The sequence below is a fragment of the Mastigoproctus giganteus genome, chromosome 5 (assembly GCF_048544385.1).
Source record: "Mastigoproctus giganteus isolate SK-2022 chromosome 5, ASM4854438v1, whole genome shotgun sequence".
Lineage (NCBI taxonomy): Eukaryota > Metazoa > Arthropoda > Arachnida > Uropygi > Thelyphonidae > Mastigoproctus > Mastigoproctus giganteus.
This window is the reverse complement of record NC_143579.1, coordinates 9514507-9538957: the sequence shown is the minus strand read 5'-3', so window position 1 is coordinate 9538957 and position 24451 is coordinate 9514507. Positions and strand designations below refer to the sequence as shown.

The following is a 24451-nucleotide window of genomic DNA, read 5'->3' as shown; positions in this document are numbered from 1 at the left end:
TTATGGGCAAATAATTCCAGTCAAACTTTTTGTGAAAATTTTAAGAACCTTTCTTGATAAGAAGTTGAATGTTTTAGAACATGTAAAACTGATTATCTTGAATCTTTTTGGGAAAATCAGACTGCTGCACCCTTCTTGGGCTGTATGGTGCATTTAATCCAATGCAGACTCAATTCTGGAGTTCCATTATATGACTCTCCATGAAAGAGCACAAAGAAGTGGTAGATGACTCTCATCAACCGTTGAAATACCACCACTTTGCTTATTGGAAGCTTGAAGTGGTGGAACCCATGTTTAATCTCTAGAGCTAAGTTCCAGTCAACCCTTCCCTATCTCTTCCATCATGCAGTATGATTGATGACTTTTGAGGTTATGATGAACGTCGTGGCGAGATCCAATATTCCTTACATTTCGAGGGTACAGCTCTAAAATGGTGTTCGCAGGCCGGCCGCTAGTTAGTACACCGGACCGATCTATCCGGATCAGCTAGTGTATAATCTTGCTACCTCTACTCTGCCAGATAGTGACTGGAGCGAGTCCGAGTAGTGTGTATGCCGAGGCCACATTATGTCAAGGATCTGGGTATATTCTTACCACGTGTACGCCATATCCAAAAATTTCATTACTTCATACAGCATGTCCCACCCACTTTTTCTTACTATTGAATACACCATGAATTGTCAAAATAATAGAGCAGGCTTATCTGTCAAAAGATCGAAACCTCCCAAGCACTTCCTAATTCATTTCACAAATATACGTGGTCTCAAATCTAATCTCAACGATGTCCATTTCCACTTGCAGTCTGCCAAACCCCATGTACTTTTACTGACAGAATCTCAGTTATCGGTTGATTCAACTACTGCTCATCTCAGATGCCCAAATTATTCGCTGTAGGATTCCTTTCGCCTCAAAGGTGGTACTTGTGCATATGTCCGTTCTGATATTCCCTGTCAGAGACTTGACAATTTGGAATCTCCTCTCTTTGAACTTCTCTGGCTTAAAATCTCTACCTCATTGTGTCAAATTCATCTGTTGTCTCTACCGTTCTCCCAACTCCACTAATCACTTGGAGCTCTCTGGCTTCCTCTCTTTGTAATTTGACTTTCTCCAGTCCAACTTTCCTAACAGTGAGGTAATTTTCCTTGGTGATTTTAATGTTCACAACTCCAGATGGCTTCCGTTTTCTAGTCACACCGACCCAGTTGGTCGAGATGCTGAGGCTTTTACAATTACTAACGACCTAGTACAGATTGTTCATTTACCTACAAGAATACTGGACAATCCTAATCATACAGCCAATACGCTTGATCTTTTTCTCACAAACAACCCTTCTAAGTACACGGTCGAAGTGAGAGGTCCTTTAGGCACTTCAGATCACAACTTGGTGATTGTCACTTCTCCAATGGAACCTTTATCTCATGGCTATTCCCAACCACGTGTTGTTTGGCATTACAAGAATGCAAAATGGGATGACCTGCGAGACTTCTTTTCCTAGGTCAGATTACTGTTTCAAAACTCCTGATGTAAACGTTTGCTCAGATCGTGTCAGTGAAATTATTCTTGCAGGAATGGAATCCTTTATCCCACACTATACTTTAAAACCTTGTCCTTTATCTAAACCTTGGTTTTCGAATAAATGTGCTAAGGCTGTTCAAGAGAAGAATGTTGCATATCGTAATTGGCTTTTTTCTAATTCTTCAGTTTCATTTTCTGCTTACACCAAAGCTCGCAACAATTGTAAAGCAGTTATTAATCAGTCCAAACTAGTTTGAACAGGCTAAGAGTAGAAAACTTGCTTCTTGCCCTAATGGTAGCCGAGCATTCTGGTCTCTTGCCAAAGCTATTGGCCGCAACTTTTGCCCATCTCTGCTCCCACCTCTGTCCAAACCAGATGGTTCTGTTGTCACTTCAGCCAAGGATAAAGCTGACCTGCTAGCATCCCATTTTTCTTCCAGCTCATGTATTAATGACCTCTCACCATTCCCAACACGCTCCATTCAATGCCTCCTGTGGTCTTCCATCAAAAGGATATCAGAAGGATTTTGATGAATCTTGATGCTAAGAAAGCTCCAGGTCCTGATGGTATTTCTCCACTTGTTCTCAAAACCTGTGCTCCTGAACTTACTCCTGTTCTTTGCCGCCTTTATTCACTTTCTTATTCCAAAGGTGTTTTTCCTTTTGCTTGGAAATTTGCTCATATCCAGCCAGTTCCTAAAAAGGGTGATAAATCCCTCCCATCCAATTATCGTCCCATTGCAATTACTTCTACTCTTTCTAAAGTAATGGAGAAATCAATTAACCGCGAACTCTTAAACTACCTAGAAACCTTCTATCTGATCAACGATCGCTAGTATAGATTCCGTCAATGTCGATCCACTGGTGATATTCTGGCTTATGTTACCCATTTATGGACTGATTCAATGGAAAGGTTCGGTGGAACACAAGTAGTTGCTCTTGACATCTCAAAGGCTTTTGATCGTGTTTGGCATAAAGGTCTTCTAAACAAGCTTCCATCTTATGGTTTGCCAACTGTTTTTAGTAATTGGTTATCCAGTTTTCTTTCTGATCGCTCACTGAGGGTGATGGTAGTTGGCTCTCTGTCTTCTAACTTCTCTACTAATGCCGGTGTCCCCCAAGGTTCAGTTCTTTCCCCCACTCTTTTCCTCTTGTATATTAACGACCTTCTTCCATTGACGCGGTGAGGTCGTTGATTGTGTGTAAGCTGTACAAATATTTTTCGCTGTGTATTTTATTAAAGATTACTTTTTAAAAACGTTACACTGTTTAAAACGTTTAACGTTTTTACTTTTTTTAAAACGTTAAAACGTATATATGCAAATATGAGTGGAAAGAAGAAATGTAATGCCACTGAGTGTTCTTCTAGATCCAAACATCGAACAAGGTATGAAAGTAAGGCAGGCGTTGCAAAAGGACATTCGATGTTATAAAGAGATGTATGCAGATAAAAAGAAGAAAAAACTGTGCAAACTAAGCTGATCAGTTATTTTTTAAAATAAAAATACAGTACATACTTCACATATATTCTTTTGATATGTACATACTGCAATAAAAATCATTTCTTCTGTAACTTGCTAGTATTTTTCATTTTAGTTTCTTTTTATGTAAGAACTTCGTGTGCATCAATTTATAGTAAACAAACACCTATATATTTTTGCAACCCGACCCATATAATCAAATTGTCGGAACGCATTACATTAAAAATACATACTAATACCACCTCGATCAGCACGGTTTTGCATAGCGCAGTATTTTTTTGGCATGAATTAACCGTGCTATGCGAGGTATTCCTGCATAGCATATATAGTGAAACCAACTGACTCCGACATTATTATTATTATTAGTCCTATGGTGCAAGGAAGCCTGAGGCTTATGCTGCACCAGCCAAAAAAAAAAAATTCCCAAGTTACCCTGAGAAAGTGAGAGAGAAAAGTAGAAAGGAATCACCAAGAAAGAGAAGAATGATGATATCCAGCTGAGGAACCTGGGTTTGCCAAGCCCATACTCACCAGATGTGAGCCCCTGGGGTTTGCAGACAAATGACGTTAAATTATGCTCACAAAATACAACCTGTATCAAAATCCTGGATAGCACTAAAATAACTAAAATTGGTAGAATAACTACCAGTAATGCAAGAATGTTAATCATCCAAGAGTCATTTGACTCCAAGCACTTTTAACAGAACATAACTTATCGCTCAACAACATCTCTTCTCATTGTGAAAAAATTTCAGAATGTCCGATCTTTCCTTTAAAAATGAGATAAAACAGAATTATCTGCTCAAAATTTCAATGTGCCCTGATTTATACAAGTAGCTCAAAATGTTTGATCTCAGTAGCAGCAGCCTTTCTGATCAGTACTGGCATTTAAACTCTCTTAATAGCATCTACACTAACAGAGTTATATGCAATAACCTATTTATTATTACCTATCTTACCAAATATTACCTATATTACTAATAAAATTAGTTACCCCCAGAACAGCAGCAACACACCCTTCCATATAACCTAGTATGAAGTACTTTATCTGACTTTCAAAGATATTGAAAAGACATTCATTTATGTTGAGTAGCAAGACACACTGAGATTAGGAGAATGAAATAGTAGACCAGGCACTGATTCCCAAAAAAAGCCCTTCTCAGTGGACTGCCAATTTATACTGCTTATAAACTGGCAGTCCAGCGAAACTGCCTGATACATTCTGCAAAGAGCAGTGTTCAAACAAGTATCAAATTAAACCAGTGGTATAACACTAACCATCTAGGAGAATCATAAGAGAATCTAGGTACAAAGACATTTCTAGCTAGACTGAATTGGATGCATCTTTCTTACCCATTCCTATCAGCTCAGAGTAGAGAACCCTCCATGATGTAGGAATTGTAACACTATCCACACTGTTTGATGTCTTTCTTGAATGATCAATTTACAAAATAGAACTTTGAATTGCATCTTACTGTAAAACATGAGATCCCCACTATCAAAGAACTGATAAATAGAGAATATATAACAGTGATTTTACCTTTCTAAAGATAATTGCTACCAGTCTCTGTAAAAAATATATATCTAAACAGACTTTGAAAGGAATTCTTCAAACATAATGAAACATCACTTTCTCATTCTGTAAATTCTCTTAAGAATGAATGAATCAGTTTCTCTACAAATCAGTTTTGCATCCTCACCTCTTGAACTGGTGCACCGTGATCTGGTCACTTCACCAATAAACAAGCAATCTTGAATTAAAATGAAGTTTGCCAGAAGTAGAAACCAAGTCTATACATTGTTTTCCTGATTTCAAGCTTTAACATAAGTGCAGAATGTTTGCTCACTTAACTCAGAAATGGTTCACTGAGATCCTGAGTCATTTAAAAAACCTTAGTCAAATAAAACCTAAAAAGGAAAGCTGTGAAAAAAAAAAAAAAAAAAGATTTTCGTAACAGTTGAATAGCAGGACAAAAAGGTATAATGTATTTAGCATGCCAGAATTGATAGCCAGTCACTATCCTTTCATAGTTCAACTCAAAACTTTATCTCCTCTCCTCTCCTTTCATCCCCTCTGCTTCTGTCCTTGCAACAAATTTCCTTCGTAGTATTTCCTGAAAATGAAAATCTGTAGATATTCAAAATCATTGTTAACATGTTTTTTGTTGCTTCTTAGCAATCAACCCAGCTGCTGTACTAGAGTACTATAGGCTTAACAGGCTTTCCTATTTTGGATTACTGTTTTTTTTTTTTTTTTTAAATCAATTACAGATCCATCCGATAAAAGAAAGTTTGCTTCTTTTTTTTAACCTGTTATTGTTAATAGATTTGAATGACAGTGTTTCTGATCTCGAGTGCTGTTTTTCTCTACAGTTAATACATGTTTTTCGCTCTTTTTTACAATCTGTGTTCTTAACTGTACTGTTTCTCTTGTCACTTTATTTCCTAGTTTATTCTATTTCACCAGACTGATTCTGAGAAGACCCTTGCTGGTCGTGTAGATTCCCAAGATTCCCAGGTTTCTGATATTGATCCTAATGAAAGGTCTTGGCCTCGCCAGAATAGTGTTAAGTATCACATTTTTAATTTGTTTAAAAAAAAAAAAAAAAAAAAAAATTAAGGTTAATCTTTGATTTTCTATAATTTTTTTTTTTTTTAATTTTTATAAATAGTCAAGTAATGGCTGTCATATTTCTAATAAATCTGATCTAAACTTGATGCTTCCCATGAAGTTTAGATCTGGTTAACCTGTTTTTTAATTAACATCGTTATTTTGTAAACCTAGAGAAGATACTGGAGTGCATATAATGTCAGTTGTCATAATTACTCTGAATTTTATTTAGAAAAGAAACTATTAAGTGGTATAAACAGGAATGGTATTATAATTTAGCAAGTCTGACAGGTTTATGATTGGTATCCTTTGTTGAAATACATCGATTGGAACAAAAACTTCAAGCTACCAGTAATATTAGCAAAGGAGCTTTAAATAATGCATTCTGACTGTTACTGAAAAAAAGAAAAATCTAGTATGTATCACAAAAACCATTCTTGAACATATGTTTGGTCTCAAGTTTTGCCTCTACAAAGATAAATCATATATCATTTGAAAAGTTTGAAAATGTGTACTGTAAATATTAGGAGTTAGTACCATAGTTATAAGTTTAGCAACTTTAAAAAAATCTGTTTGCAGGGCATATTGTATATAATATCATCCATATATTATATACAGTATGCTGGATTAGGTCAACTTCAACCAGACCCAAAACTATACTAAATGGACAAATAACCATAGTCAAATCATATATGAAATTTTAGAAATCCTTTTGATTAAGAAGCTAACATTTTCTGGAAAATGTAAAACAGCTGCGAATAAGCTGTATGATGAAACTAAATATCATCTGTATCTTATCAACAACCAACTGGGGGAGCAGACAGTTATACTCTTCTCTGACTGCATTGGGCTTTAATCAAAATACATGCAGAGGTAGTTCAAAACAAAAGACCTAATTGGAGCAGCAACAGTATTTCTAGGCATGGCTTTAGCTTATAAATTCTCTCAGGAGTGCAGTGTCAATATTGAAGAGCTGTATTAGTAAAAATAACTGTTGATTAACTTCAAATTAAATTCTACTAGAGAAGCATCCTCTATACAACACTCCCTATGTGCTCTACAGATCTTCAGGGCACAAAAATTTACCATCTCTACCCTGATAGAAAAAGGTGAGATAAAGCAGTCTTTTCTTAGGTAATGCTTTATCTGACTGCCAAAAAAGCTAAAGAAAATCCATTTATGTTGGATACTAGAACATGTTTGGATTAGGGGGAAAATGAAATTGTAGGATGAACAGCAAGAATAGTCTAAAACCTACATGGAGCTCTTCTCAGCTCGGTACTAATTATAAACCAGCAATACAATGAACTTCTCTAATATGGTGGCAAGTTATGTCTCAAACAATTTATACCAATTTAAATCAACAAGAGAACACTAGCCATTCAGTATAAGAAAATCTAAATACAAAGAAGTTGTTCCAGCCAGGTGCTAAATGAATGCACCCAGCTCACCCATTCCTACCTGCTCAGAGCACAGGACTCCAAAGTATGAAAATTGTAGGAATAACGGAAACTGGTTCACTCAGACATAAGTTATGCTGAATTAGAATATGGGGAGTATATTGTATGCAGGAAGAACAGACAGGAAGGTGGAGGGGTTATGCTTTTAGTTAAGAAGCATATTAAATCTAAGACACTGCATCCAGTTAACATGGAGGACAGGCAATGTTAAGTTAGGTTGGTCATATTCAACTTCAGCATCACTTATGTCTGAATGACACCATATTTCCACTATTCCTACAATGTCTGCATTTGATGACTTAATTAGTACTTCAAATTCATCAGATTTATTTATAATGCTCCTAGCATTTAGTGTACAATGCAATTATACATGCACATGTTCTTACTATTAGTTACCCTGTCTGGGCAGTGTTAAGGTTACTCTTAGTTACCCTAACACAGCCCAGGTATTTATTTGTTCCATGATGACCCACAGCAGGCCTGGAGTCCAAGATATCTTGCTTTCCAGGATGCTGCATGTACCAGTAGTGTACTTTAATATTTAAAAGCCTCAGTATGGAATTTTCTAGGATGTGTGTGCTTCTGTACTATGTGAAAATCCACATTTTCTTATACAAAATTTCTTTCTCAAAATAGAACTTTCCAAATCTGTGCAAGAACTGTACTCTCTAAAGTCTTTATTCATGATTAAAGTATACCTGAAGGATTAGTCCTAAGTGTTCCTCTGTTTTGAATCAATATAATTACCATAGTAGTGTTTCCCAAACTGTGGTCCCTATAACTTATCAAAATGGTGCATGGGACTTGACAATAAAACAGGGGGTGGTTTTTTTCCCCCTTTAATACTCATTACAGTCATTAGGCCTATAACATACTCTTCAATTTTGTTTTCCCAGTCCTTATATCACACCAAACTGACTCCACATTGCACTCGTCACCCATGTAAACTGAATGTACTGCCTTAGATTTAATATGCTTTGTAACTAAGAGCATAACTCCTCCACCTCCTGGGCAGCAAATCAGAATATCTCAAAATGGGGGGGGGGGGTTTAACTTTCCAGATGTTGACTGGAATTTCTGAGTTGGTCACTCACTCACTAGCAAGACTTTTGGATTTCTTAGATGAATGTTTTCTACAGGCAACTAGAAGCAATACTCTTGATCTAGTTATCAGCAGTGATTCTTTATTCATTAAAAATCTGCAGGTAAAAGACCCACACTGGGTGGCAGTGAACTCAGTGTGCTAATGTAGAATTTAATTAAAGACATAACTACTATCAAGGGTAAAGGGAAAGTCTTTTGCTTTCCTAAGGGTGGCTACAGTGATCTCAGACAGTTTTTAAATTTCGTTCAATAGAATCAACTGATGATGTTACCAACAACAAATTCTAAATGGGAAGTATTAAGGGAAGTAATCAAAGAAGCTACTAGGCTTTTCATATCAATGAAAAATTACTGTTCAAGGCTTAGACCTAAATGGATGTCAGATGAACTATTGGGACAGGTGAAAGAGAAGAAAAGTGCATGTGATGCATATAAATTAGTCTGTAATCAAGTCACAAAGGGGGTTAGGCAAGCTAATGCCGATTATGAGAAGTCTCTAGCAAAGGATACAAAAAAAAAACAGCAAACACTTCTATGCTTAGATGAACAGTAGAAGGAAAGGGTTTGAACTACTTGATGTCAGTGGGCTATCTGTTGATGACCCTGCTCAGGTTGCTGACAAATTAAATAGATATTTTGCATCTACATTCACACATGAGAAATTCTTAATGGGAGGGGATGTCAGACATTTATCAAAATTCAACAGGGAGCTAAATAACTTTGATAACTGAAAGGAAAGTGGAAGAGAAATTATTGAAGCTGAACGTAAAAAAGTCACCTGGGGGTGGATGGAATCTATCCAGTTATATTAAGGCAGGCAGCAACAGAGGTGAGCAAACCCTTAGCCATAATTATGAGAGCATCCTTGGAATCAGGGGGCGGGATACATTTGTACATCTACAAATCCCTATGGATTTGTAGATGTACAAATGTATCCCCAATTCATAAAAGGGATCAAATGGCAATATGAGTAATTACAAACCTGTTAACTTAATGTCTGTTCCAGAGAAAATGCAGGATCATCTGGACAGGGATGCAGTTAATGTGCAATCAAAGCATGTATTTGTTATGGGATGATCTTGTCTGACCAATTTGATAGGTTATTATGATGCAGTGACCAAGGAACTAGATGTAATATATATATTGACATCATATACTTGAATTTCAGGAAGGCTTTTGATACTGTTGCACATAAAAGACTGTTGTACAAACTGGATTAATGTGGCATTAAGGGCAAATTACTGCTATAGATAAACAGATGGTTAAGTGGAAGAAAACAGTGAGTATCACCATTATGACCAAGGAACTAGATGCAAAAAAAAAAAATAAATAAATAAATATTGACATCATATACTTGGATTTCAGGAAGGCTTTTGATACTGTTCACATGAAAGACTGTTGTACAAACTGGAGCAATATGGCATTAAGGCTTTGCTGGGTCTATAAAGGTGCTTTATGAAGCCACCCCCAATAGATTATCCAAGGAGAGATCAAGAACTTTTCCATAGGCATCAAAATAAATGCCAAGATACTTCCAGTTCAAAGACAAGTATGCTGGAGGTAACACCGATCCTCCAGCCATAAAATTGCGACCCTCAACTTTTACCTTTCTTTCCTGAAGGTACCCAGGACAGAGGCTGACTTTTACTCAAATTTATAACCAATCCTCTATCTTTGAAGAAATTATAAGTCTAATCAGGAAGGCACTGCAGCCCCGATGTTGTTGATACCGCTAAGAGGAGGCCATCAGCAAAGGCAATTACATTTACTTTAAAACCACCTATGCCAAATCCAACATGGAAAGGCATTTTTAAAAGTAACAAATCCAACACAAGATTAAAAGTAAGCAGGGACAAAGGGTCCCCACATCACACCCTATTTGTTGGCTATATCTCCTTCATTTCACTTTTGAACCTCAACTTGGACGAACATTTCTGCTGCATCCTAGCATATATTTAAAAACAATATCGGTACATGCTTCCATCTTAATACTTCCAAAATGGCAGAGGGACCAACACTATCAAATGCCTTTTGTAGATCAAGAGATGCTAAATGTAGAGTCTTAGATTGTTCCTAGCAGAACATATTAGAGATTGTAGCAAAGTCACATTTTCTATAGCTGTCTGGTATCCAAAGTAATTATCTTCATCAAACAATTCACAAGCACTTATGGAAAGTTCTTGGGATCATCGATGACACCGTTATCGGCCTAAAATCACTCGGTCCTCTTGAAGTCTCCTTTTTAGGGAGGAAAATAGTGTGTGATTTATAGAGGCTATCTGGAAGCTAATTCATCCACAATAATAAAATGAAGAGATCCACTAGCACTTTAATTGGAGTATTCCTTAATTGACGAGCAGTTAAACCATCAAGGCCAGGACTAGTTGTCATGTCTGGAAAAGCTAATCTTATCTCCATTTCAGAAATAGGACTATACAGAACCGCTCCTAACTCAAAATCCTCCTCATAGCTATCTGGAATATACAGGATGTCTCAAAAATACATGGCATTACTTCAGGAATGAGTTCCTCTTATGTAGACAATAAAAATATTTTATATCAACATAGTTCCGGAAATGCTTGGTTTCCGAGTTTTGAAGGTCTGTCTATTACACTTAACTGTTCACATCACCTTATAGTAATTGTTCAAAATGTCCACCTTCTGCCTGAATACAGGCCTCACATCGACATCTCATTGACTTGCAAAGACGATGCCAAATTCCTGGCATGTTCCGTATTGTCTCACAACTTGCCACAATTTGATTGTGGAGAGTTTCCACATCAGCTACCGGAGTCGAATACACCAATGATTTTAAATGGCCCCGCAAGAAAAAAATCTAGTGGGTTTAAATCAGTGAGTGTGGAGGCCAGGCAGTTGGTCCACCCCTCTATTTCAGGAGTCGTAGATCTTGGTCGTCCTCTGTCGGCAGCACGAGGTGTTAAAGGTCCCATGTTCACAAAGGCGGTGATGGATACCTTCAAAAGTTTTCCTTTCTGGATATCTTCGTTCTAGGAACCTTTTGTGGTACAAACAACGAGCCTCCAGAGCATTGTTGTCCGCCAAACTGTACATAAAGTGCATATCCACTTGCTCCTGATTTGAGTACATGGTCGGAATGGAAAACCACCGGATTCTGTCAGTACCTTGTGACAAAGGAAATCGCCTGCGGGAGATAAGACATTCCGGTTAATAACTCAGGAACCAAGCATTTCCGGAACTATGTTGATATAAAATATTTTTATTACCTATGCATAAGGAACTGAGACACCCTGTGTAACTCACATTCATCCTTATCTACAGAAAGCATCTTCCCAAAAGGATAAGAAATCTGTAGAATCAACAGAAATCTGCATAATAAGCAATTCCAGCTGAATCCAATATAAAATGGACACAACATTTCCGATTCTTATAATACATCCACTGCACCTTAGCTTATTACCTCTTTCATTGACGTCTTTTACTCATCGGCTTATCCCCTACTTCAGAACAGGGCATGACTTCTAGGATTCCGTGGGTACACATTCGGTTGCATTCAATATGATATGTAGAACACTTCCTAATGACACTCTTCAACAAATAAACAAATATAAAATTAATTAAAAATTAAAACAAGTTCAATGCAAATTTTGAAAAAAAGACTTCCCTTCCTGAAGCTGGCAGGTTTTTCCGACCATATGTGTTGATCACAGGAATGGAAATTACCAAGTATGTGTGAGCCGGGATCTTAAGTATAGAGATTATTTGTCTTTGCATACGCATATAAGACCATGAATCAGAGATTAGATATGGATGATGAATGGTAATAGAATTCTCATGTAATTTATGAAACCATAAAAATTAAATTACATGAGAATTCTATTAACTTTCTGGTTTGCTACATTTTCCAATAGAAGCACTGCGAAAATCACCTTCACCTCTGCCTGTGGCTCTAGTTATTCTATATATCCTCTGAAGCTAGCAGTTTACCAGCCCACCTGTCACCTTGATGGCATCAGCAAATATTCTTTTGCCCCTTCCATTTAAGTGTATCCTATCCCTGTAAAAACAGTCTGTTCTGTTCATGATCATAGTCCATGCTTATTCTCAGTGTGGTGTATCCCATGAGCCTTGCACATTCTGTCCAGGGCTGAATTGATTGATTGACAGGGCTCTCAATATGTACTTCCACCTATCACATATGGACAGAATTGCAGACACGTTGAAATTCAATCCTAACTTGCAACTTTTACCAAACATTGCCCTGTACTTTTTATGCAAGTGTTCAGATCTCCTGCTCTTAATTTCATTAGTGGCAATGTATATAACAATATCACCTGTAATAAATGACAGTGAGGCTAGGGAGCATAAATTATAACTTAGAGAAGAGAGTTGGAGACTGCATTCTAGTAATTGAGGCCAAATGCTTTGGGAAATTCAAATGGATGAGTACCTGTGGGATGTATGGAATTTTTATTTTTTTTTAGTAACAAAAGCTTGGCTTCTTTGCTAGCAAAAACTGTTTAAGGAAATATTATTAGAATGTCTTAATGAGGTGCTTACTGCTATGAGGAAAAAGAGCTGGTTCTAATTAGGTACTTTACTATTTCTTTACTTTAATTATAGTTTGAAATCAATAATATGAAGTGCCAGAATTACTTCATATATATATATATATATATATATATATATAATCTTGTTATGCAATTTACTCATGTTTCTGTGATTAATCATGTTTCTGCACTTAAATTGCTAATCTCATTATGTATGAATCATTAAAGATTTTAAGTTTATATCATATTCTTTGGCTGTAGTTTATATCATATTATTTGGCTCATATGAGGTGTGATTAGGAATTTATAGGATTGACTTTAAGCAAGTTGAAACTGAACTTGCCACTTATTTTCTTTTGTTTCTCTCAAAATTGTTTCCTTGGGCTATATGGAGCAATTTTATATTGCCATGATTAGAAACATTCCTGGTACTCATTTACTAATATTGATTTTAGTTTCCTTGGTGTATACGTCTGTACTTCCTCCAAAGATCTAAATTGTGTCTCTTTCGGTGATATTTATGAATAGAAAGAAGTTAGATGGCTTAAAATTAGGGGAGCAAGAGAGATGATGGATTGTTTTTTCTTCAGCTAGAATATGATCCTTGCTCCCTCAATTTGGCTCCATCTAACTTCCTTCTATTTCCATGTATCAAAATTTTGCTCAAAGGGACATTTCAAGTCTTTTGAGTTAGTCCAGTAGCTTATATCAAGCGCACTAAAGTCAATGTTGGTAAATGCTTCCACAGTTGTAGCAGAAGAGGACTTCTTATTCAATCAATGTTTGCAGGTGGCAAAAGCAAATAACTGGTGAATTCAGTTTTAACTTACTTTATAAAGCCATTCATGGAACTTTCTGACCACACCTCATTCCTGCAAACCTTGTGTACTCTCAGAGCTAATTTTTTATTGCATTTTCACAAGTGTGAACATTAAACAATACTGAGGTTTATATTGAGAATAACAAATTTGAAAGAGAAAACAACTGATAATAAAAATTCTTGGAAACAGTGTTATATAGACTGTTTTTGTAGATTAATATGTCAGCTTTGAATGTTTGATGCTTTTTTTCTCTTAGGATTTTTTTAAGTGCACAATGCTAAACATAACACTAATTTTCTCTCCTACATATAGTTATCTCTTAGGGAGTGGGACATCCCATTTGACGAGCTTCAGATCGAAGAGGAGGTGGGAACAGGAAGATTTGGTACTGTTTACAAGTAAGTACTGAGATGTGCATCATGCATATTTAGCATTAGCATTAGTAGAGGCATTTGATGCAAGAAAGCAAGCTTATGCAGCATCAGCCAAAAAAAAAAAAAAAACCCACTTCCACTTCACCCCTCTGTTCGTTCAAAATATCTGTCCAGCTGAGCCTTAAACTTATTTAGGCTGTCAACCTCCACCACAAGGGATGGAAGTCTGTTCCACCAACCAACCACCCGCTGGCTAAAGGCAAATTTCCGCACGTCTATCCTACATCTGTCTTTCCTCAATTTGAATTTATGCCCTCTCAGGTGATTTTTCTGAGCTAGAGGAAAAATCCCATCAGCATTGAGCATGCTTAAACCATTCAAGGCTTTATACACCTCTATCAGATCACCTCGCTGGTGCCTAGTCTCCAGACACTGTAATTTGCAAAACTTAAGCCTTTCTTCGTAAGAGCACCCCTTTGTTCCATTCACTAATCTTGTTGCCCTTCTCTGTACTCGTTCCAGCAGCTCTACATCCTTCTTGAAATGAGGCCTCCAGACCTGTATACAGTACTCTAGGTGTGGCCTGACCATCGCCTTATACAATGGAATAATCACCTCCTTATCCCTGCTGGAAAAATTCCTGTATATCATTGACAATACTCCATGAGCTACTCTTGCAGCCCGTCTGCACTGCTCAGAGTGCAGAATACAATACATTTATTGTATAAGTATTTGTTACAATGCATTCTCTTTCTCTCTTTGGTGTATAATTTCTCAGTTTTTCCAAATGGAGAATTTCATTGTTGAATTACTGTATAATTGTTAAAACATTGTGGATGGTATATATTAAGCCACATGTGCTTCAATCAGTATTGTATCTGTCTACTGACAACAGATTCTTGCATCTTTGATTCCCACCAGTATGAACAATTTTGAACAATTTTAAGCAATTTCTGAGTAACTTTGTTTCGAGGTGCAATTTAAAGTTTTCAGCTGGTTGTACTGAATTCAAGGTTTCCTCTACAGGCCAGAAAATTAACTTTTATATAATATTTAGACAACTTTTTATAGAATTAATTAGAAACACTCACAGTTTACCCTGACTGATGTCAAGCGACATCGAAATTTTAAAAAAATAATAATATTAAAAAATAAATAAATGAACTCTAGTTACTGTTAAGACAGCTCCAAATCAATTTCTATTAATAAAAATATGATATTAACTCATTTGTTTTATCTTTGCTGGCACAATATAGATTTTAAAAAATTAAAATATTAAAAATAAATATAGATAGATCTAAAATAATTTTAAAAATATACATATACAAATCATGAATTCTAATAAAATATTAAATTGAGCAAATAATATTGGCATCCATAGGTGATTCACTTCCCAATTAATCCAATGTCTCACAGTGTGTTTTTCTGAGCAGGCCAGTCAAAATGTCACTTGCATTTAAAAATAAATATTGTTCAAATTTTATGAATTACGTAGCTGCTACGTAACTCTGAATCTATGACAGAAATCTGTATTTTTTACGTGATTTAACCCCTCCCCCTTTCCATCCCACTAGTGTAATATAGTTGGTGACATTTTGCAAAGCTCAGTTTTTCTCAGTCTTTTTCTTTTCACAAAAATAAAAATGAAATGAGCACTTAAACCTGCATGGAGTATAATCTACCTTTAAGTTTGGTATGTGAAGCTGACGTGTCATAAGGACAGCATTACAAAAGTTCACCGAAGGAAGAAGTGATACAGGAATTGCCAGGAAACTTCTTAGAATAATCTGTAATTCTTTAAGAAATTAAAGCAGAGTACACTCTGCAGGTTTAAGTGATCGTTATTTCACCAATTTCCAGTTCTTGATATACCTGCACGTAGTTCTCGGGTATATTATATATCAGATGTTGTTGCTTTTTCATTCTTATCTGCCATTCTTAACTCTTCGAAAATGTAACTGCATTGGTTGCATTAATTATGATGCAGTATTCGAGTAAACTGTCCATTACAGTACAATGTCTAATACTGTACTGAGTGATGACTAGACTTCGGATAAATGCATATAACGCAAATATTACAAACAATATATTTAATCATTTTTTAAAATGTTGATCTCGGAACTACGTAATAAGTCACTGTACTGCAATTAAATTAGCGTGCGAGAAAATGTCACAGAGTGTGGGAAGTGTTTTAATGCTGTTTTGCTATTCATTTTCAAGCTATCGACTGCATCAAATGAAACTTTCGTTAAATATGCCAAAAAATGCAATCTGTAAAAGAATGTTATAGTGATTTATGACAGCATTATAGTCAGATACGGGTTATGATATATGAGCAGCATTATAGCGAATCAGCATAAAGCAAAACGCGTTATAACGAGGGCCTGCTGTATTTAAATTTTAATGAATGATCATCGTGCTACAACCCTTTTACAAGATTCTCGTTCTCATGCTCAACAAGACTGAACAAGGATTACAAATTTGCACTTCTCAAACTGCTAGTATATCATGTAAAGGGCATCTCTAATCCAGTGTGTCTCCCTAGCCAGGTGGGAAGGAGCAGCAGTGCGTAGCACATGCTTCTTGATTAGACCGGGGTTCAAGCCAGTCACCACAAAATACGGAGGATGCGGAAAGGTCAGGGAATGACCACCGCATATCCCTGGAGCAATATGGCCTTAGTTGCTAATGCTCCAAATAACAAACAAACAAACTCTAATCCAGTATCAAGTGTTCTCAAAGCCTATTGTTCTCGCACCCCCAAAACTCCATTAATCCTTACTCAATTTTATTGTTGAAAAAATGCCGATTCCATAGTTCCCATATATTTCTTCCCTTATTTCTATTTAAAGCAACCAGGCTAAATTTCTTGGTATAAAAATCTTTTTTATTTATTTATTTTTATCAGTATCTTCCCCTCCAGTTACTGCAAAGTTCCTATCACTATATATCTCTTCCCCTCCAGTTACTGCAAAGTTCCTATCACTATATGTCTCTTCCCCTCTAGTTACTGCAAAATTCCTATCACTATATGCCAAGTGCACTCCAGCACATGTTCTGTCACTTCAGATTTTTTGGTTCCCTTTAACCCATTAACACCTATGAAAAAACTACACCACTCTGTCCCAATTGTCATGAAAATCATCCTGCTTTTTCGAAGACATGCGAAATGTGGGTACTGGGAAAGCAAATTCAAAAATACAAAGTAGAAAATAAAGTGTCTTATCCGGAAGCAAGAAAACAGATACTTGCAACCAAACCTTCACATTCCTATGCTTCAGCAGTGAAACGACAGCAAACTATAGCCACTCAAACGGAAGTAGTAATACCTCTAAATCAAATTATAGACTGGAGTAAAGTAATATTGATGACAAAAACAGTTTCACAAGAAACATCCAGCGGTAAAGAGCAGGATATTTCCATGCCTGTAAAGCAGAAATCAGAAGTAACATCTTCAAAAACAAAGCAAACATCATCTAGTAAACTGTGTGAACAGAAACAAACAAACATAGACCAAATGGACACTGATGAACAGAGAGAGAACGTACTAGAACTACACCCTGCAGAAGATATTGATACACCTCGTCCTAATTTTCCGAAGAAAGATAGACCCAAATATGATAAACGGAAAAACTCAAAAGCGCAGTCAGATTCAGCAAATCGTCCCGAGACCTAAATAATGCAACATATTATTATACAATGGAACTGTCGTGGTTTACGTGGAAAATTGGATGAAATAAAAGATATTATTCAGCAGTATAAACCGGCCTGCATTTGCCTTCAGGAGACCCATCTAACACCTCAATCTTCACCCACATTTCAAAATTATACACTTTTCCGGAGAGACAGGAATGATAACAGAACTGCCAAAGGAGGAGTGGCAATTTTGGTGAATACTCATATACCAGCTAAGCAAACAACATTAAGAACCAACTTAGAAGCAGTAGCAGTAAGAATAGCCATCGGAATTTCTATCACAATCTCGTCCATTTCTTCCACCAAATATCCCTCTCTCCAGATCGGAATTAAACGATCTTACTATGCAGCTCCAACCTCCCTACTGCCTTATGGGAGATATGAATGCCCATCATCATTTGTGGGGATCTAGTCACACAGACAGTAGAGGTAACATAATCGAAACTTTCATAGATGATCAACAACTGAATTTACTGAATACCGGATCTCACACTTATATCAGTTTGTCTACAGGTATCACCTCTGCAATAGACTTAACAATATGTTCTCCATCAATTTATCCTAGTATAGAATGGTTCGTGTTGAATGATCCTTACAACAGTGATCATTTTCCGATAATATGTTCCATACAGACACAATCAACTCTTACAGAAGGAACCAGAACAGTATGGAATTTTAAAAAAGCAAATTGCAGTAAATATATGCAATTAATCAAATTGGATAAGCAATTAATAGAAACCCTGCCAATAGATGATGCTGTCTTATATATCAACAATCAACTGCTAGAAGCTTCCAAAGCTACAATACCTCAAATAAGTAAGGCAAGGCAGGCACGGTACAACTCTTGGTGGAATGCAGAATGTGCAAGAGCAAAAACAAAACAAAATCGTGCATGGAATAGATTCCGTCAATATCCAACTACCGCCAATTTAATTGCATATAAAAAAGCCAAAGCTGAAGCAAGGAGAATTCGGAAAAAAAAAAAAGCAAAGAAAAAGTCTTGGATCGTGTTCGCTTCCTCACTCGAATCCTGGTTTGGTGTGGAAAAAAATTCGGATTTTAAATGGAAGATATCCAATCACACAATCTCCCATCTTCCATTGGAAAGGGCAGGACGTTTTTCAAACAGACCAGATATCAGAAATTTTGGCTGACTCTTTCACTTCCATATCAGCAGTTACAAGCTACAGCACTGACTTTCAAAAATATAAAGAGCAATCTGAACGGAGTAAATTGAATTTCTCTACCAAGATATCTCATTCCTATAATCTACCATTTCTAAAAGAGGAATTACTTACAACCATTACAAAATTACCAAATAGCGCACCAGGTCCCGATGGCATTTATTATACTATGATACAACACCTAAACTCTGATTGTCTGGAAATCCTGCTAGCACTATATAATAGAATTTTTCTGAACAACCTGTATCCATCCATATGGTGGCATGCAATTGTCCTTGCATTTCCCAAGCCCGGAAAAGATCCTTCCTATACATATAATTATCGCCGATTTCACTGACCAGCTGCTTAGGAAAAATCCTTGAACGAATGGTGCATAATAGACTTACGTGGTTGCTGGAAAAAGAGAATGTTTTATCACCCCACCAATTTGGATTTAGGAAAAATAGATCAACACTTGACCTACACGTCAAAGTGGAAACAAATATTAGAAACTCATTTATAAGAAAGCAGCATATGGTGATGGTAAATCTAAATCTTGAAAAAGCCTTTGACACAACATGGAGATTCGGAATTCTACGAGATCTATTTCAATTGGGATACAGAGGACAACTTCCACAATTTATAGAAAAATTTCTTGCCGACAGAACATTTCAGGTACGATGCAAAGGCTGTTTATCTACAATCTATATACAACAGGAAGGGGTTCCCCAGGGCTCAGTATTAAGTGCAGCCCTGTTTGCACTGCAGGTGAACAATATCACAAAGGTTATACCCCCATCATTGCAAATATATATGTATGCAGATGATCTTTCCATTTCATTTCAATCACAAAGCATGAACACAATTGAACAACAGCTGCAATTATCCATAAACAAAATAGAAGTATGGACTCAAAATAATGGCTATAGAATATCTGAGAAAAAATCAGTTGTTATACACTTCTGTAAAATGTGTGGTCTTCATCCTGAACCGGTCTTATACTTAAATAAAATTGCTCTACCTGTTGTTCAAAATTTCTCCTTTTTGGGCTTAACAATAGATAGAAAACTAAACTTTCAGGAACATATACTAAGACTTCGAACTAGTTGCCTCTTAAAACTTAACATCTTGCGCACAGTATCTTCAATGGCCTGGGGAGCCGACAGGTCCACATTATTACTATTATATAAAACTTTGATTAGATCTCGTTTAGACTATGGATCTCCTGTATATGCTTCAGCAAGAAGGAGCATCTTACGTCGCCTAGATACCATTCACCATAATGCACTCCGCATAGCTCTAGGAGCATTTAGAACTTCACCAATCTACAGCCTGTATGCAGATGCTTCGGAACCCCCGCTGCATCTTCGACGAGATTATCTACTGTGCATGTATGCGGCAAAAATATACAGTCAGCCATCACATCCAAATTGGTCCATTATTCACAATCCACCATGGACGAGTAATTATGATCACAAGCCAAATGAAAATAAACCAGTAGGACTGCACCTCAGACACTTAGCTCAAGTTTGGGAAATACATTTCCAGCACATTTCTGCAGTAGATATAAACTCAGAACCTCCTTGGATTCCGACTGTGCCTTTATCCATATCACATCTTACAAACAGGAATAAAAAAGAGATCTCTCCAATCGTTATACAGAAGCTTCATGCACTGCACAGTTTTGAAAATAGAAACAGTCATCAGATTTACACAGATGGTTCAAAATCGAACAACTCAGTAGGTGCCGCAGTAGGTTTACCGGAATATATTATATCTGTCTCCTTGCCTCATGTTTGCAGTATTTTCACAGCAGAATTGTATGCTATTAAACTAGCACTGGATGATATTACCCAGCATCAACTTCTACCTGCTCTAATCTATACTGACTCGCTTAGTGCAGTAGCAGCTTTACAGAACAGCAAACATTCCTCAAATTCCTTGATTCAGCATATCAAAAAACAACTCGGAGTTTTGCATAAAGCAAGAAAACAAGTGTCTATCTGTTGAATTCCCAGCCATGCTGGAATTCTAGGAAATAATCATGCAGACCAAGCCGCAAAAAATCTAGATCTTAATATACAAGATAACTTTCAGTTTGTACAATTTACAGATTATAGGGATGTTTTTCGTACCAAATATACTTCCATCTGGAAACAACTTTGGAGGGACCAATCGCGCAATAAACTTCGCAGAATAAAAAAAGATCTATGTTTATGGAGTTCTAGCTCACGTACAAATAGACAGGAGGAAGTTATATTAACAAGACTGCGCATTGGACATACCTTCCTCACTCACAAACATTTACTTTTAAGAGAAGATCCACCGCTCTGCTCTGTCTGTCAGATACAACTTACAGTAAGGCATATCCTGATTGATTGTCCATCATATTCAGCCGTTCGAGCCACATCCTTCCAATCATTAGCAAACTTGCAAGCTCCTCTAACCCTCTCTCATGTACTTGGTGACAAAGCAAACCTAAGTGAGCTCTTTATATATGTTAAACATCTAGGAATAATAAATACACTCTGATATATCCATCCTAAATCATTAAAATGAACGTAATGACGCTGACAGACACATATTGGCCACAGTTGCCCTTGTGTCGTGAAACTTTCATACCAACAACAACCTATGAAAAAACTACCTATCAAAACTCATTTTGCTGAATATTATAATGAGATCATAAGTCAAGGAAACAAACAATACCAAAATTTCAAACAAAAACAAAGTATATTTATTTTTTTCAGAAAAACAGGTGTCCTCAAATGGGGACTTTAGGCAGATAAAGTGGTATTTTTCGAAGCAGCCTTTTTCACTGCACATTATTTTCTGAGAGTTGTTACATTACCACCTAGCTTTCATATGACAAACACAACATTTTAATTGTCTATCAAGTTTTTCTGGAAAGTGATATGTCACTAATTTTCATGGAACTTCCAGCTTTTCACTTTTTGTTGATGCAGCATTTTTCAAATAACTTTGTAAGATGTTTCGAGGAAAATCTAATTGATTTATTTTTATCTCTGCTGTAATTTGGTGCAAATTCTACATATTAGTGATGGTCACATCTAATATGTATGTAAACAGGACCCACCACCACCACCATTTCTTGGCTCTTATTGATATCCTGTACAAAGATATACATTGGTCATGAGTATATACCCCACCCATTCCACTACTGTATGATGCAAATTGTGCAGGGTTGTTCTACATTTACCTTAGCTTTTGCAGTTTTTGACCAATGTTTTACCTATTGTAATGGTTCAACAAAATCATAATTGATGAAAATAGAACATATGTTGTTATCGTTCCGTTTTATATATAATATGCAGCTGATGACATCAAACCTATAGTCATAACTACCTCTTTCCATTTTTTTCATTTCTTTAGACACCATAATAGGACAGTGTTGAACTCGATTGTGCCTCACAGTTCCTGTAGCTCTTATTTTCTTCTTCTTTTTCAAAAATATCATCAACGAGTACGTTGTAAAATAATTGTCAAAGAAAACTACATTGTTTGATGGATCCGGCACATGTTCCAATAAATCAATAACCACTCTTGCACCTACAGGTATACTTTTTCACATTTTTGGTTTCTTTAGTTGGTTTTCCGCAATAGATATTAAAAGCGTAGCAATACCCAGAAGAACTACTTACCATCCTAATTTTGTAACCGAACCTCACTGGTTTCCCCTTGATAAATTGTTTGGCTTGATTAAGTCCAAAATACTTCACCATTGACAGATCCTTGTGAAAAAAAAACCACTGGCAAAATTGTTTTATGAGCATATTCATTATTGGCCTAACTTTGTACATTCGATCTTGACAATTTCCGATTCCATCATTATTGGCCAAATGTATAAATCTCTTTATTTCTAGATATCGGTCTCTTGACATGGCATTATAAATGCATGAGACACCCAAGTCATCATCCAGCGACCAGTACATTCTTTCTTGAGGAAGGTTGTGCGATCCTGTCAAAAGCAATATTGCAATAAAACTTCTCATTTCTTTGTTGGTGTTAGTAAATTCATGATTGTTTTTTTGTTGAGTATATATTATTATTTGTTCGCATATATAGTCTGCGATTCACTAAAAAGTTTTTCGAATATTTTGGGTGTGGACAAAATTAAGTCATTTTTCACAGCATCTGACTCACTTGTAAAACAAAGTTCATTTGTTCCGAAAGGTGCATATTCTGGATATCTCTCCAGCCATTTTGTTTTTTCGAAATCAAGTTATACCGTTGAATCACTACTACTTTTATCTTCCAGAACATCATCTTGTTCATTGGTATTTTCAAATAAAATTTCCATAGAACCAGGAATTTCTTTTGGAAATGAATTTAGGTCCTGTAAAACATCTTCATTGAATTCTTCACAATCTGTCAGTTTGTCCAAATTTCAAAAACCTCATTATTATTAGATTCTTAATTTTCATTGTCTTCAATAGCTTCCTCAAGTCTGGTGTATTTCTTCTTGCTATAAAAAATATCGCCCGGTTTATGATTCGCTATAAACAAAAATAAAACTTTTACAGGGTGTCTGAAAAATATTGGTACAAACGTTTAGGGAAGGGAGGTAACAACTAAAGGAATGTGAATCGTGTAGGAACCCATAACCGGAAATGTCACCGTAAGTTGGTAGACGGCGTGGTAGTCGCTGCATGAAGAGCATGCATCGATATACGAACTGTGAGCTGGCAGACATGCACCTAGTGTATGGATTAGCAGAGGGCAATGGACGAGCCGCTCAACGAATTTATGGAGAACGCTTCCCAGACAGACAGACAGACAGACATGTACCGGACCACTGTTTGTTTGCGCATGTGCATCAAAATTTGTGCGATTATGGGTCATTTAGAGGTAACAGGAGTAGTGTGGGCAGACCACAGTCGACGCAAACTCCTGCCATGGAAGAAAGTATGTTGAATGCCGTCCAGAATAATCCTACTACCAGCACACGTGCTATTGCCTCCGCCTTAGCAGTGTCCTGTTGCAGTGTACAGAATGTCTGGCACGACGATTCCCTACACCCCTTTCATCTCCAAAGGGTTCAGTTACTGCTCCCCCAAGATCATCCTGCACGTGTAGCTTTTGCGCAGTGGTTTCTCCAAGAAAGTGTTCAAGACTTGAATTTTTCAGCCTATGTTTTGATCACGGATGAAGCTTATTTCACTCGGGAAGGCTTACTCAATCAGCACAATGCTCATGTGTGGGCTCACGACAACCCATATGGTGTGCGCCCCCATGCGGCACAACATCGCTTTGCAATAAATGTGTGGGCAGGTATGGTCGGTGACTGCTTAGTCGGCCCATACCTGTAACCATCCCGCATGAACTCTGCTAAATATCGGATCTTTCTTGAACAAGTTCTACCAGGGTTACTTGACGATGTTCCAGCAAATGTGAGACACAACATTTGGTTTCAACATGACGGGGCGCCTGCCCATTATGAAAGGCGTGTTCGGGACCATTTGAACAGGCATTTTTGGGCGTCGATGGATTGGCCGTGGTGGACCTGTTGCCTGGCCCCCATGCTCACCTGATTTATCGAACCTTGATTTCTTTCTATGGGGGGGCCTCAAATCTACCACGTATGAATCGCCTGTGGAGATGGAAATGGATCTCGTGGTGAGACTCGTCTGTGCTTCTGCTGCTCTACTGTCAAAGAAACTCCAGGTGTGTTCGACC

The 24451-nt window shown here is 36.9% G+C and overlaps 1 protein-coding gene across 5 annotated transcripts in view; it reads left to right on the top strand.

Moving 5' to 3' along the window:
• The window catches only part of ksr (kinase suppressor of ras), a 341876-nt gene that overhangs the window by 204540 nt on the left and 112885 nt on the right, over window positions 1-24451 (top strand). For 3 of the 5 annotated variants that reach the window (XM_090373904.1, XM_090373900.1, XM_090373905.1), the window contains exons 11-12: window positions 5446-5562; window positions 13834-13922. In XM_090373904.1, the coding sequence (XP_090230030.1) occupies window positions 5446-5562; window positions 13834-13922 (206 nt within the window). The remainder of the gene's footprint in view (window positions 1-5445; window positions 5563-13833; window positions 13923-24451) is intronic. The other 2 variants (XM_090373903.1, XM_090373901.1) reach the window with 2 other exon arrangements.